The sequence below is a fragment of the Branchiostoma belcheri genome, unplaced genomic scaffold (genome assembly GCF_001625305.1).
Source record: "Branchiostoma belcheri isolate BF01 breed outbred unplaced genomic scaffold, Haploidv18h27 scaffold60, whole genome shotgun sequence".
NCBI lineage: Eukaryota > Metazoa > Chordata > Leptocardii > Amphioxiformes > Branchiostomatidae > Branchiostoma > Branchiostoma belcheri.
The window spans coordinates 1,089,681-1,102,312 of record NW_017804243.1 but is presented as its reverse complement, the minus strand read 5'-3'; the positions used below and the strand labels follow the sequence as shown (position 1 = coordinate 1,102,312).

General features: G+C 39.5%; 2 protein-coding genes across 2 annotated transcripts in view; one reads left to right on the top strand and one right to left on the bottom strand.

Moving 5' to 3' along the window:
• LOC109482801 (uncharacterized secreted protein ARB_06907-like) overlaps positions 1-1,717 on the bottom strand; it is a 19,796-nt gene extending 18,079 nt beyond the window's left edge. The window contains exons 1-2 of the mRNA XM_019785641.1: positions 1,501-1,717; positions 867-971 (exon numbers count right to left, since the gene is read on the bottom strand). Coding sequence (XP_019641200.1) covers positions 867-971; positions 1,501-1,584 — 189 coding nt within the window. The 5' untranslated portion in view covers positions 1,585-1,717. The remainder of the gene's footprint in view (positions 1-866; positions 972-1,500) is intronic.
• Positions 1,718-1,942: 225 nt separating this feature from the next.
• Positions 1,943-11,649, top strand: LOC109482817 (dihydroxyacetone phosphate acyltransferase-like). The gene is made up of 13 exons (XM_019785660.1): positions 1,943-2,320; positions 3,560-3,766; positions 4,366-4,542; positions 4,908-5,037; positions 5,661-5,864; positions 6,416-6,567; positions 7,275-7,405; positions 8,074-8,294; positions 8,878-9,144; positions 9,619-9,698; positions 9,922-10,062; positions 10,520-10,628; positions 11,552-11,649. Exons 2-13 carry the CDS (start codon positions 3,593-3,595, stop codon positions 11,647-11,649), a joined length of 1,884 nt encoding a protein of 627 aa, XP_019641219.1. The 5' UTR covers positions 1,943-2,320; positions 3,560-3,592.
• The last annotated feature ends 983 nt before the right edge of the window (positions 11,650-12,632 follow it).

The following is a 12,632-nucleotide window of genomic DNA, read 5'->3' as shown; positions in this document are numbered from 1 at the left end:
TTTAGGTGCTCCGCCAAGACTAACCTAGCCCATCACATGAGGAAACATACAGGAGAAAAACCGTACAAATGTGACCAGTGCGACTATTCTACTGCACACCTGACATCCTTGCAGCGACACGTGGCGAGTCATAGTGGACTCAAACCCTACAAGTGTGATGAGTGCATGCCCGTAGCCAGGATTTTGAATGGGGGGGGTTCTTCCACTGCTTGAGGGGACCTCGAGCGCCGTAGGCGCGAGGCGAGCGCCGAAGGCGCGAGGTTCCTAGGGGGGTCCGGGGGCGATGCTCCCCCGGAAAATTTTGAAAAATGAACCTTCTAAAACGGCATTTCGTGCATTTTTGAGAGGATTTCCAAGAAAAAATCAGAGATAAATTTTTATTCAATGACAAAAGGAGCAGTTTTTCTACGATTCCAGTCCATCTTTTCAAGAAAAATCTTGGACCTTTACATAAAAAGTGGACCAAAAAGTGGACCTTTACATAAAAAGTGGACCAAAAAGTGGACCTTTGAGCCTTGTGGGGGGGTTCTTCCGAACCCCCCCTGGCTACGGGCATGGTGTTGTATGTTATTTTTATCATACCTAAATGAGAAAACATTTCAATGAATGAATGGATAGATGGATGGATGGATAGATGGATGGATGGATAGATGGATGGATGGATGGATGGATGGATGGGTGAATTTGAAATGTACCAAAAATTTAATGTTCCAGCATCTAAATCCAGTTTTAAATTTCAGAAAGCGCTATTGTGCACATGCAAGTTTGAAATAGAATTATTATCTAAACTAAGGACATTGTATACTAGTAATGTCCTTGTCTAAACTAATGCAAAAAATTGTAACAGGATGTTTTTAAATTAGTACCTTTCTGTTGACCCTGAGATTGGTGACATGGTCCTGTTTGGTGGACTTGCATCCTGTTTTCTCCAACCTCTTGCTCTCTTTCTCCAGAAGTTGTAAGGATGATTTCTGCAATTCAAACAAAACTAATTAATAAAGTACCCTGACATGATGTATTGATGAAGTTTCCATTAAGTACATTAAAAGCTATAATCAATGATCATACATGAGGGCCTGCAAGGGGGTAGCCTGGGTTCCATCCTGGTTAGTTTACGTCCGCTCCCACAGTCGTTGGTGGTAGCGACTGTGGGAGCGGACGTAAACTAACCAGGATGGAACTCATACATCCTAAGACTAAATTGATCATGGTGTAATGCCAGAGTAACTACAGATAGAAAATATTCAACAATGTGCATGACTGCAGAACATACTGGGCCTGCACAAACAAATAATGCATTGTGCAAAGCACTTCAGCAGGTCGATCACTTCTGATCAGCAGATCTAACCGTTTTAAATGTTGTGTCGTAAAAGATAACAAGGTCTGCAACTAGCAAAATTCTAATGCAACCTTGTCCAAACAGTCAACAAAACCCCAGAAAAATCCAGGTTTTGCGCAAGTGCAGTATTCTAGTATGTTCTGATGACAAAATTGACTTACCTGTGCATCCTTTTTTTTACAAAGTGAAGGTCTTGAAAAATACAAGACAACCACTAAAGTATCCAAAATACTCAATAGTCTCATTCTTGCAATCAGCAACTACCTAAGCCCTATTTTGAAACATCTGCACACGTTTACATTACATGACAATATGTACACATCCTGATTCCTGAATGTAGCCTAGCTCCAAGCCTAGCATCCCTAGGCTACATGTGGGGCAAGTATGGGTTAGTCAAATAATTTTAGAAGGGGACAATTATATATTTCACATTGCTGTGCTCTCCAACAAATACTTTTAAACCATATAATATTACCAAAACTAAGATCTTAAAGACTATGGTTATATATTGCATCGGTGATATCTTTTGTATTTCTTTTCCTACTTGCTTATAATGGTACATGCATGTTCCACCACCCCTATTTTTTAGTAGAATAGCCTAAGTCACATGTGCAAGATGGCGTCCTTCTGAAAACAGGCAATGTGGGTCGACATTTCTTTACGACTGTTCTCCTTTATATAGCTGAATTGTTGTGTGACATAGAGCTCTATAGCTGTATGTTGGATCATATAACGTTGAGGCAAAATTTTGCTCGGAGAAATTTTGAACGTGCAGGGAGATCGGCAATATTTGAGAGTGAAGCGAGCACTTCCGGGTTTTCAAACAGACCCGCCCATGGGTGTTGCTAGTGGTACGATGTTTGCTTGTCTTGATGTTTGTCCAATCACACACGCTGATGTTTAATTGGATCACTGCGTGCTGCAGCACAGATTTCAGCACGTCCACTGCTACTTGTCACCGCTGCACTTGAATCATTGAGGGTGAGCAGTTTACTGTCTTTGACAAATATAATGTGTGTCTCACGCCCCCAGGTCATTCTCATGGTGATATGGGTGTGTCCAGCTATATGTACAGTTAATGTCATTAGCTACAGAGCCTATGAGATTGATTATGACCAAATGTGTTTTCGGAACATTTATCCACGAATTAATTATTTGCATTTGTCTTAAACAAAGCTTGCAAAGAAAATAATTATCAACAACTAACTTGCTTTATTAGATTTACCAACCTTCCTGGCGTATCCAGTTTTTCCAGGTCACTGCACATTATCAACTTATATAATAAATGTCACATGCTACCAAAAAGAATTCTACATGTACACGTAGTGATCAGCAGCCTGTTCTTGTATGAAATTGGAATTGTGCTATATGATGTAACGTTAACTGAAAAGAGATCCCCCCATGCCCCCCCCCCATGTTTTTATGTTTTTGAGCCTGGTCTGCATGCCTTACTTCTGTGAGGTGACCTGACTTCACAGTATTTTGTCCCTGTTGGTAGCCTAGCTGTGGTAACTCAGGGTATTTACTGTACGTACTTTAGCTAATGTATTTACTGTATTTCATAGAAATTTGTAACATCTGCTAAAAAAAAGGCAGCCTAGTATGAGTAATTACAACGGAACAGTCCAAAATCTCTCCCCCGAACATACCATTAAGGGTTGCAGACCCTCCTAAAATACTTCCAAGGATTGTCAAAATCCCTCCATGCAGACCCTTTCTTGATGATGAAGTATTACAAAAAGTTATACATGTAATTAGAAAAAAAGTTTAAACCTTGTCTGTCTCATGGAATGATACAATTGGATCGATTCAGTACATAGCACCAGCTGTCTGTTGCAACCAGTGGAAGAATAGCTCTTCAGTGAACCAAAACTGATTAAAATCACTTCCTTTCCAATCAATCAATCAATCAAACAATCAACTAATCAACCAACCAATCAATCAATAATAGTTTATTGGTAAAAAATTCATTGCAGCCAAAGGCTGATTTGTGCCTTCTGTAAATTACATTAAGTATATTGCACTATGAAAGTACATTTAAAGATTCGCTTATGCCAAAGAGGTTTAAAATCAAAAGGAAACAGGACAGGATTACTGCCCTTTCAACGATGTTTGCCTCAGGTGTGAAGTTTCAACTTCACATTGACGTGTCAGTTACCCCCCAATTTGCATAATGTCCACAGACCGGGCTTGTATTCAACCTCCTTGCTGCCTTTTCAGGCCCATGACCCTGTAGAAGTGATAATCAGAACCATGAGCAGACCTGAGTATGAGGACATCCTGGAGGGGAAGCGGCTGTACAGTGACCTGGGCTTCTCCATGGAGACGTACGACCCGCCGCGGTACAAACACTGTAAACCTCGAACTCCTGAGAAGGTCAAGGAAGACGTGCTGAATTCTACACGGGTGCTGAGTGTCATTGAACAGGTAGGGATGGATTTGGGTACTGTATGATATGGATAACTTTCATTTGGTTGAAGAGATTCATTTGTCACATATTATTAAGTTACAGTTCTTAGAGAATGCAAGTCACTCCATGAACAAGATGGACTGATATTCATAGAAAATTTGGAGGTTAGTACTCTTACCCTTCAAAAACTTGTCACTGATGAAAGAATTCTCTAGGAACAACTTTGATTTGATTTTGTATGGTTTGCTTCTTTTAGCTACTACATGTATTGAGATTTTCCGGAAGTAGGATGTTGGAATTTTAACTGTTACACAACTAGAAATTGGACCTTAGATCTTCATGCTTACATTGTTGATTTGTCAATATATATAGTTCAACTTCCATTCATGTACAAGTTGCCATACATTGTATGGATACGACAATGATTGTTGTGTAATCAAGTTTTTCATAATCAATGGAGCATGTGCTATGAAATACTATAATTATATGAAAGTTAGAATTGCAAATTTCAAGCAGGCTGATATGTTCTTTGTCACTTAGTATGATGATAAATTATGTAATGATGCAAAAATTGGTGCTATCATTGAACTTGTTGTAACTTTTAACCTCTTACTAGCTGGCTACAGAGACTGACCAATCAGAAGATGAGTTGCTATCTCAGGCCCGCGCCATGGTACAGGAGATGGGACACAACCTGAGGATGAGGTCCATCAGGTTCTTTGCCTACTTCCTCAACAAAATCTTCAAGACCCTGTACAAGAAAATCTACGTCAATGGGGATCACCTTGAAAAGGTTGGCCGTTGTTCTGACGTTGTATTTTTTTAATCCCTGTTTTTCTCAGGTTGCCCAGCATTTCCAATAAGTCTTTTACAGAAAACATGACTTGCCCAGTGAGAGTGCATATCTTGGACCCTGCATACTCATAGAATTCACTTTGTCTATATTCATGATGGATAAAGTTGTCTGGCAGGCTATACATAAATCTGAAAGAAGGGGTCATGATTGTTGTCAGTCTAAAGTTTATGCGATCAAGTTACTGGATATTGGAATCCTGTAAAACTGTACCAGTCAAACATATGAACTGGTGTCCTAAATTCAAGAAAAAAACTAATATTATGGAGTAAATATTTTGAAATACCGAAATTCTCTCTTTCCAGCTGGCTAAGATGTCGAAGGACCAGCCTGTTCTGCTGCTGCCCTCCCATCGCAGCTACATCGACTTCCTCATGCTGTCTTATGTCGCCTACTGTTACGACTTTCCCCTGCCTGTCATTGCTGCTGGTGCTGGTGAGTCCAATGACTTTTGCTACATTTATTTTACATTTTACATTTTAATGATTTAAGGTGTATTCTTGACATTTTATATTCAGGGCTCTATCCAGCTGCATGGAAATCTTTTTCTGTCAGCCCAGGGTCATACTGTAATCAGACCTTGGGGGGAGAGTGCTCACAATCTAGGGGGGTCCGGGGGCAAATTTTGTATTCTTACACCTTTAAAATCCTAATTTTAAAAGGCAAAGATTTTTTTTCAATTTTCATCAAGGTTGACGGATTGGTTTGAACGTTCTTCCGTCACATGCCATAGAGTTCCTGCTATTGACAGAAAAACTGGTGCTGGCTAGAGGCCTGGTTTAGATACCATAGAAGTTGATTGGAGACTAGCTGTCATAGTATATGTAGTATAGCCAGTATAACAGCCTTTTAGCTTTAAAATACACCAGATTCAAAGTAGCTGACAGCTACTACATTGTAGTGGGAGTCAATGAGGAAATCAAGGAGGTTATGTAGTGACAGGACAACTTGGTGAAGTGCGTGACAGTCAATACTGTACTGTATACTGAAATGAAAGCAGAAGCATCCATTATTCCTGTTTCCTTGTCAAACAACAGTCTATTGCATTCCTTATGCAGATTTTATGGCGATGAAGTTCGTGGGAACTCTGCTGAGAAACTGCGGAGCGTTCTTCATGCGGAGGTCGTTTGGTTCCGACAGGCTGTACTGGGCAGTGTTCACGGAATACGTGCAGACACTGATACGGAACGGGGACTCACCCATGGAGTTCTTTGTGGAGGGGACCAGGAGTCGCACCTCAAAATCACTCTCACCAAAGTTTGGTAGGTCTATTTACATCTTATAGAATGAAATACGTCCCATATCTTTTTCACATTGTTACAATGATAATGTTTGACTTCTTCTAAGAGCACAGAAATTAGTACAACATTGAATAAAGTATAATGCTAGCAAAACAATTTAGTCATAAAACTTACTGCCTCTTTTTGGAGATTAAATCTGATTCATGCGTGCTACAGCTCACTTCGAAATTCTAAACAGTTAATGTATAACACAACAAAGGTTTTATTATACTTTATGACACAATTACAATGATGGTATTTTTATTCATCTAATCCTACACAAATATATATTACCAGTATGTCCCCTGCCCCCACGCAGTCTAAATTAGATGTACAGCTCCAATTTTGGGTGCACAAAAGTGCATATACACCCAGTATTTTGAGCCCTAAATACTGGTACAATTGGAATAAAATTTTCAAGTCTATTGTGTTTCAATCTTCTTCCATCCAGTCACTGACATTTCACCTTATGTACATGTGACAAATATACCATAATATTTGCTGTTGACATCACTGTTTGTATATGTTTACAGGTCTCCTGTCAGCTGCTATTGAACCGTTCCTGATTGGCTCTGTGTACGACATCACCGTCGTCCCCATCAGTATCAGCTACGACCGGCGCCTGGAGGAAACACTGTACGCCAGGGAACTGCTGGGGATCCCCAAACCAAAGGAGTCCACTTCAGTAAGTTGTCTAAATGTTTCATGCAATCTTACAGGCAGTCATTGACTTGTTTTTTGAATAAATACTTTTAGCTACATGTACTACTGGTGCAATAGCTCAATTGGTAGAGCGCTCGCTTTGTAACCGGGAGGTCGTGAGTTCAAACCCTGGCCGGGTCATACCAAAGACTTTAAAAATGGTATACACTTCTTTCTCTACTTAGCACTCAGCACATATGAGAAAGAGTATGGGAAGGTCAATCACATAGCACTACAAGCAGACTAGCCCCCTGCTGTAGTGCCTTGCACAACTGTGTGTTGCCCAAGGGCTATGGGAATGGAGAAGGGCACCACCCCTATGCTCTGCATAGAGTGGAACAGGACCTTTTTACTACTGGTACTACTTCCTATTAACTTAAAAAAGGTCTTTAAAAGTGACGCAGAGACTGAAGACATCAGGTTTACCTTTGCAGAGGGAATACATACTGTTTTTGCTCTGTTCCTTCCTTCTTCCATTTCAAACAAATGAGGTTAATGACCACGAACCAGATGTCTGTCACCATGGTAACTGGTGCTGTAGCAGACACTGTGGTATTGGATTACATTATGTACGTAGCAAGTGGCACATAAAGTTCTACCAACATGTTTATTTTTCTCAGACTGTGAAATTTTGCTACCACAAATATAAAGTGATTTATATTAAACCATGCATTCTTTTGTTTCTTCCAGGGCCTAGTGAAGGCTCGTAGTGTCCTGCAGGAGGATTATGGCAGCATTCACGTCTGTTTCGGGGAACCGTTGTCTGTTAGGAAGCTGGCAGAGGGGAGAATTGACCGCAGTGTCCATGGCCTGCACCCGAGGTGGGTTTTATGTACATCTGAAAGGACAGAAATACTTTGTGTAGATGGTGTTCAGCACCAAGGACAGGTCTGTGTGTCAATGATGTTCAGCACCAAGGACAGGCCTGTGTGTCAATGATGTTCAGCACCAAGGACAGGCCTGTGTGTTGGAAATTCTTTTATGTGCTGTTGGAAGTTGTATTTTCTTAGATAGGTAAAGCTATTAGATAAAGCATGTGAAAATAACACCCAAAGTCATTGCAAGGCACAAAACATGATTTTTCAAGTCAATATTCTAAAAGAAGTAAGTTGAACCCATACTATCCCATAGCATATGAAAATGGTCGCTTGTATGATATCATAGGCTGGTTCTAGCTATTTATTGGTTGTAGTAAATTAAAACATAATAAAACACAGATTAGCTCGTTTTGGGGCAATTTGTATGAAATGATGACGTGCTAAAAATGTGCTAAGAAATGGCAATACATGTAAATGTCAATATCAGACAGATTTTCTATTTTGCCTCCATGAAGTTGCATTGGATGCCTTTAACCCAAAATGACATTTCGTGTCAACATTAAAAATGTCTTCACACATGACAATGGATACGTGTTGTTACATTTCTCAATCTCAATGTGCCATTAATACTGAGATTTTCAATGTGTTTTCAATGTTTTTTTTACTCCCAGGCACATGTCCATGTTCACCAGTGAGGAGCAGACCTTTGTCCAACACCTCGCCTACCAAGTCATCCTCGCCCAGCAGAAGCACATGGTCATCTCACCCTGGTCCCTGGTCGCTGCAGTCCTCTCCCAGCATCCTCAGGGACTGAGATTAGGGAAGCTTGTGAACGAGGTAGTTTGGTTGAAGAAGCAAGCAGTCGGTCTTGGGGCTTTTGTTGATTGGCCAGGTAGAATGACACCTTTGATGGTTCTTTCATTAGATTTACTTGTTAGAAAGCTCTTTTCCTTGGTTAGTTATTTTATTTTGTACAGAAAATGTTCTTGATAAGATATATTATATAGAACACACAGTTTATTACATTTGTACATGCACATGTAGTTAAACTATACAAGTACAAATGTAGGTTAGTTTTGAACTTCTAGTCATTTGTAACTGAAAGGCTCTGCTTTTGCAGAAGGGAAACATTTTTTTGCTCTTCTCCTTCTTCTCCAAACCAGATAGATGTCACCATGGTAACTGGTGCTGTAGCAGACACCCATGGTGTAGGACAACATTATGTAGCAAGTGGCAGGGCAGAGTTGAACTTGTGTCACCACATATTTTAAATGTAATGTGTTTAGGTATTACTAAAGAATAAACAAAGCAGCAGTAGTAAACATTATGTACATGAAATACTAGTTGCTTTCTAAATATTACCTTTCTAGTTTAATTATCTCTCTTACTTGTGTAAGAGAGAATTTGAAGACCTGGCTACTTTTTCTCAAACTCTGATGCCTGCGGCTTGATATTACTTGTGTCCAACTTCACAGCTAAAGAAGACCCCAGCAGTGTCGTCAAGTCTGCACTAGAACTTCATCACCACGTCGTCGCCCTTGGAGACAATGCCAAGGTGACCTTGAACCTCCCGCCGCAGACGCGACCCAAGATGGAGACCGGGATGGCGAGGAAACACCGGGTGATGGAGGAGGCCGAGGTGCGGCTGATGGTCGTCACGGGAACCAACCAGCTCCTCCACGTGTTCGTGAGGGTCGCGCTCGTCCTGATGGCGCTTAGCGGGGACGGGACCAAAACAAGAGGTTGTTGTAATCACGTTTGTTTGTTTGTTTCTTTGCTTGTTTGTTGTTGCTGATTTCAAGATGAACAGCCATTTGTCTTTAACCATCTCCCTGCTGCCAGGCCATCCCATAAACTAAATTAAATACAAATTTGGTGCCAAAAGGCTACCCTAGCATAAGGTTAAGTTAGCAGAATACATTGTGTAATATGAACTGGAACTAGAATTCTGGCCAAAAGTCTTGGTAAAATCCAATAGACAGTAAAGCTTTAATAAAAGCTGTTTGTATTATAATTGGTATTTTGTTGTAGAATACAATGTGATTAAATATTGATTCATGACCATTGAGCAATGATCATTGCTATATACAGCTTCATGCATGCACAACACTCATGTATACAAGTGAGCTTGCATTAAACTTTATTTTATTGAGGTCCAGTTTTGGAATCTGCAAGTTGTATATTTCAGTAATGATAATTGTTCTCCTTACTTTCAGATGAGATGTTCAGAATATTCATGTTCCTCAGAAGGACACTGGAGAAAGATTTCATCTTCATGCCAGGACAAGACAAACAGGTACGTCGACTCTTAATTCTCTGATTGTTCTTAGATCAACAAAGTACATGTACATGTAGATTGTACTAGTATAAATTTGTCTTTAAATCTTATATTCCACAGTTTTACATTGATGTGAAACTTCTTTCTGTGTGGGAATTTTTTTTGTCATTGAATGCAGCAAAATTTGAAGACCTGGCTACTTTTTCTCAAATATCTCTCTTGTACCTGTTCTTACCTATAGGACTTTGACACAGCAGTGCAGTATCTGTGCAGAGTCCATGTACTTGAGGAGGAAGGAGGTTCTGTGAGAGTTTCTGTCTCAGGGAAGAAGCTTCAGAGTTTTCTGTACGAGATGTTCTCCCCATTCCTCTTGGGATACTGGGTAAGTTTGTGATCAGATGTTGACTTTGCATGACCATATTTGGTACTGGAGAGCAAGGGCCAATGGGCAAGAAGCATTTCTATACGGAATGTCCTGATTGGTCAGTTCTGTTTACGGAAGGAAAACATATTGTTATGATGTGCCTTGTGTACGTAGAATGGAACAGACAGCTTTGAACTGGATACATGTTTCACTGACATGATTTTGAGCCATTTTTATAACACGAAATCAAATTGGTAAGATAAAGAATTGTAAAATGCATGCTTGCTGCCAATTTTCTACAATGACTTTTGAAAAGTAGTTCTATTTGGTCACAGCAACTCCTGAATAAATTTCAAAGCACACACCCTCTCCAGGTTTTCCTACATACTGTCAACTGTCATAAATATTCCCAGTATTGATAATTTCAGAATTATGAGAGTTAATGTCACATTGTTAGCATCTCTTCATTTTTCAGATCATGTGCCAGTATCTGCTGACAGTCTCCTCAGATGATGCCCGAGGCAGCACCACACAGCAGCTGACCAGGGGTGCACAGGACATGGCAGCTACCCTTCTCTCTAATGGTACAGTCTGATATGAAATTTGTTTGGACTGCTGTGTACAGTGGCTTCCCACTGGGAGACGTAGAGTGGGACGGCCTTATACTACATTTTTGTCTATGTTAGAGAGAGACGCTGGTCTCGCAGGGTTTGCATTGTTGTCTGCTATGAGGGATAGGACATACTGGAGTAACTTTATCAAGTGTACCCCATTGGATTAGATAATCCGGAGGCATGATGATGATGATGATGCTGTGTACCTGTAAAAAAAATTGATAATAATTAGAGCTGTGTACCTAAACAAATTTTAGGTACAGGTACAGGTACAGGTACACAGGTTTAGGTACAGGTCCGGACCTGAACCTGTACCTGAACAATTCGACCAATTTATATGGTCTTCTGAACTCCTTCAATAACAAAAAACATAAATAAACTTGATAGTTAAGGTTTATTCTTTGTTTATGGCGAATGCTCAGATAAAATATAGGCAAAACTAAGTGTTTTGTTTTCATGAACACGCTGTCCTTACACAGGGACCCATTGTTAACCACCTTTATACACATTTGAGGTCACAAATAGGCATAAAATTGGTGTGAAATTGTTTAGGTACAGTACCGGTACTGAGGGAGTAGGTATTTTGGACCTGTACCTAATCAATTTTTCCGGTACAGTATCGGTACTGCGTATCGGTACACAGCTCTAATAATAATATATTAAAACTACAGTACTGTACACATAATAGAGCTGATCTATATATATATATTAAATCTTGATTACTAGATTAACATTACTTATTTCAGTCCTCTAAATGCAAAAATAAAAAAAAGGGATTTTAATGGTTTCAGTACTATCATATGATTGTTTTACATTTCAAAAAGTTACCCTCTGTATATCTCGATATATATCTAGAAACTTTGTCACCAATATTGCTCTGATGTTTACTCCAGGACATGCAGAGAGATTTGAGATCCTGTCATTAGACATGCTGGGCAACTCCATCACTAGCTTTGTTTCTGTGGGAGCAGTCAAGAGATTCAAAAGGTAAAGAACAGAAAAAAAATCCAGTTTCTGTATTATTCTATGCATGCTTGTCTCTGTATATTCATTTGAATATAACAGTCTTGTGCCATATAACTTGATGATCACATGGTTTAAAAGACAACTTTCCAGAATCTCTTAGTCTGAGCAATATTTTCTCTATAATTGGAACTCAATCTTGTTCCTGTCACTGAAATTTACCGTTGGAATAGTCAAATCTTTGCTGACCTTATAAAGCAGATTTTTTTCTATTTGCTGCTTACATTAATGGCTTACTATGTTCATGTTGTTCCAGTAATGGAGATGTGCTGTTCCTACCTGTCCAAGAAGAGGTCTTATCGTTATCCAAACAAATAGGTGAGAAAATTTTCATATTTTTCATACCTTTAATAAAGGTATCATATCTACGAATGTTTGCTATATATAGTACATTCTTTACTTTTGGATATAAACATAGCAGAGAATGAACTGTAACATGGGTAGCAGGGAAGTATTGTGGGCGAATGGGGTTATAAGAACCAAAACATCGGCTGAATAAAAGACTTGGTTGTGTAAAAAGAGTCTCTTTACTCAGTGTCTTACCAACCTGATGAAACTATTCACAGATGAGAATTAAAACATGTTTACTGTCTGAAAAGTTTGCACCAACATGACTTCTATAAATTATCATAATATGCTGAGCCTGTGATTGCAGAAAACGGTCCACAATTCATTGTTCTGTTCTGTCAATTGTTCTTTAGAAATCTTCATTGCGGTACCTGACCTCAAGACGACAGTGCAAGTCATCCCAGTGAAAGCACGACTCTGACAAGGATGTTCTTCAAAGATTCCAGCTTGCAATTTCAGTGTCTAATGTTATGCACGGGTTATCATGAAAGTTAATCTGTGTTGGTAGTAATCATAGTAAAACTTTGAACTTTATTCCAACACACAATTTACAGAGAGATCAAATTTTCAGCGACCACTGTCGCCTTCATCAGGATAATTAAT

Bases quoted from the DNA above. Each gene is read 5' to 3' on its own strand.
- LOC109482817 (XM_019785660.1), top strand. From the start codon at position 3,593: ATGAGCAGACCTGAGTATGAGGACATCCTGGAGGGGAAGCGGCTGTAC. The intron at 6,568-7,274 runs GTAAGTTGTCTA...TGTTTCTTCCAG, and splicing joins AACCAAAGGAGTCCACTTCA to GGCCTAGTGAAGGCTCGTAG. The intron at 10,629-11,551 runs GTACAGTCTGAT...TGTTTACTCCAG, and splicing joins AGCTACCCTTCTCTCTAATG to GACATGCAGAGAGATTTGAG.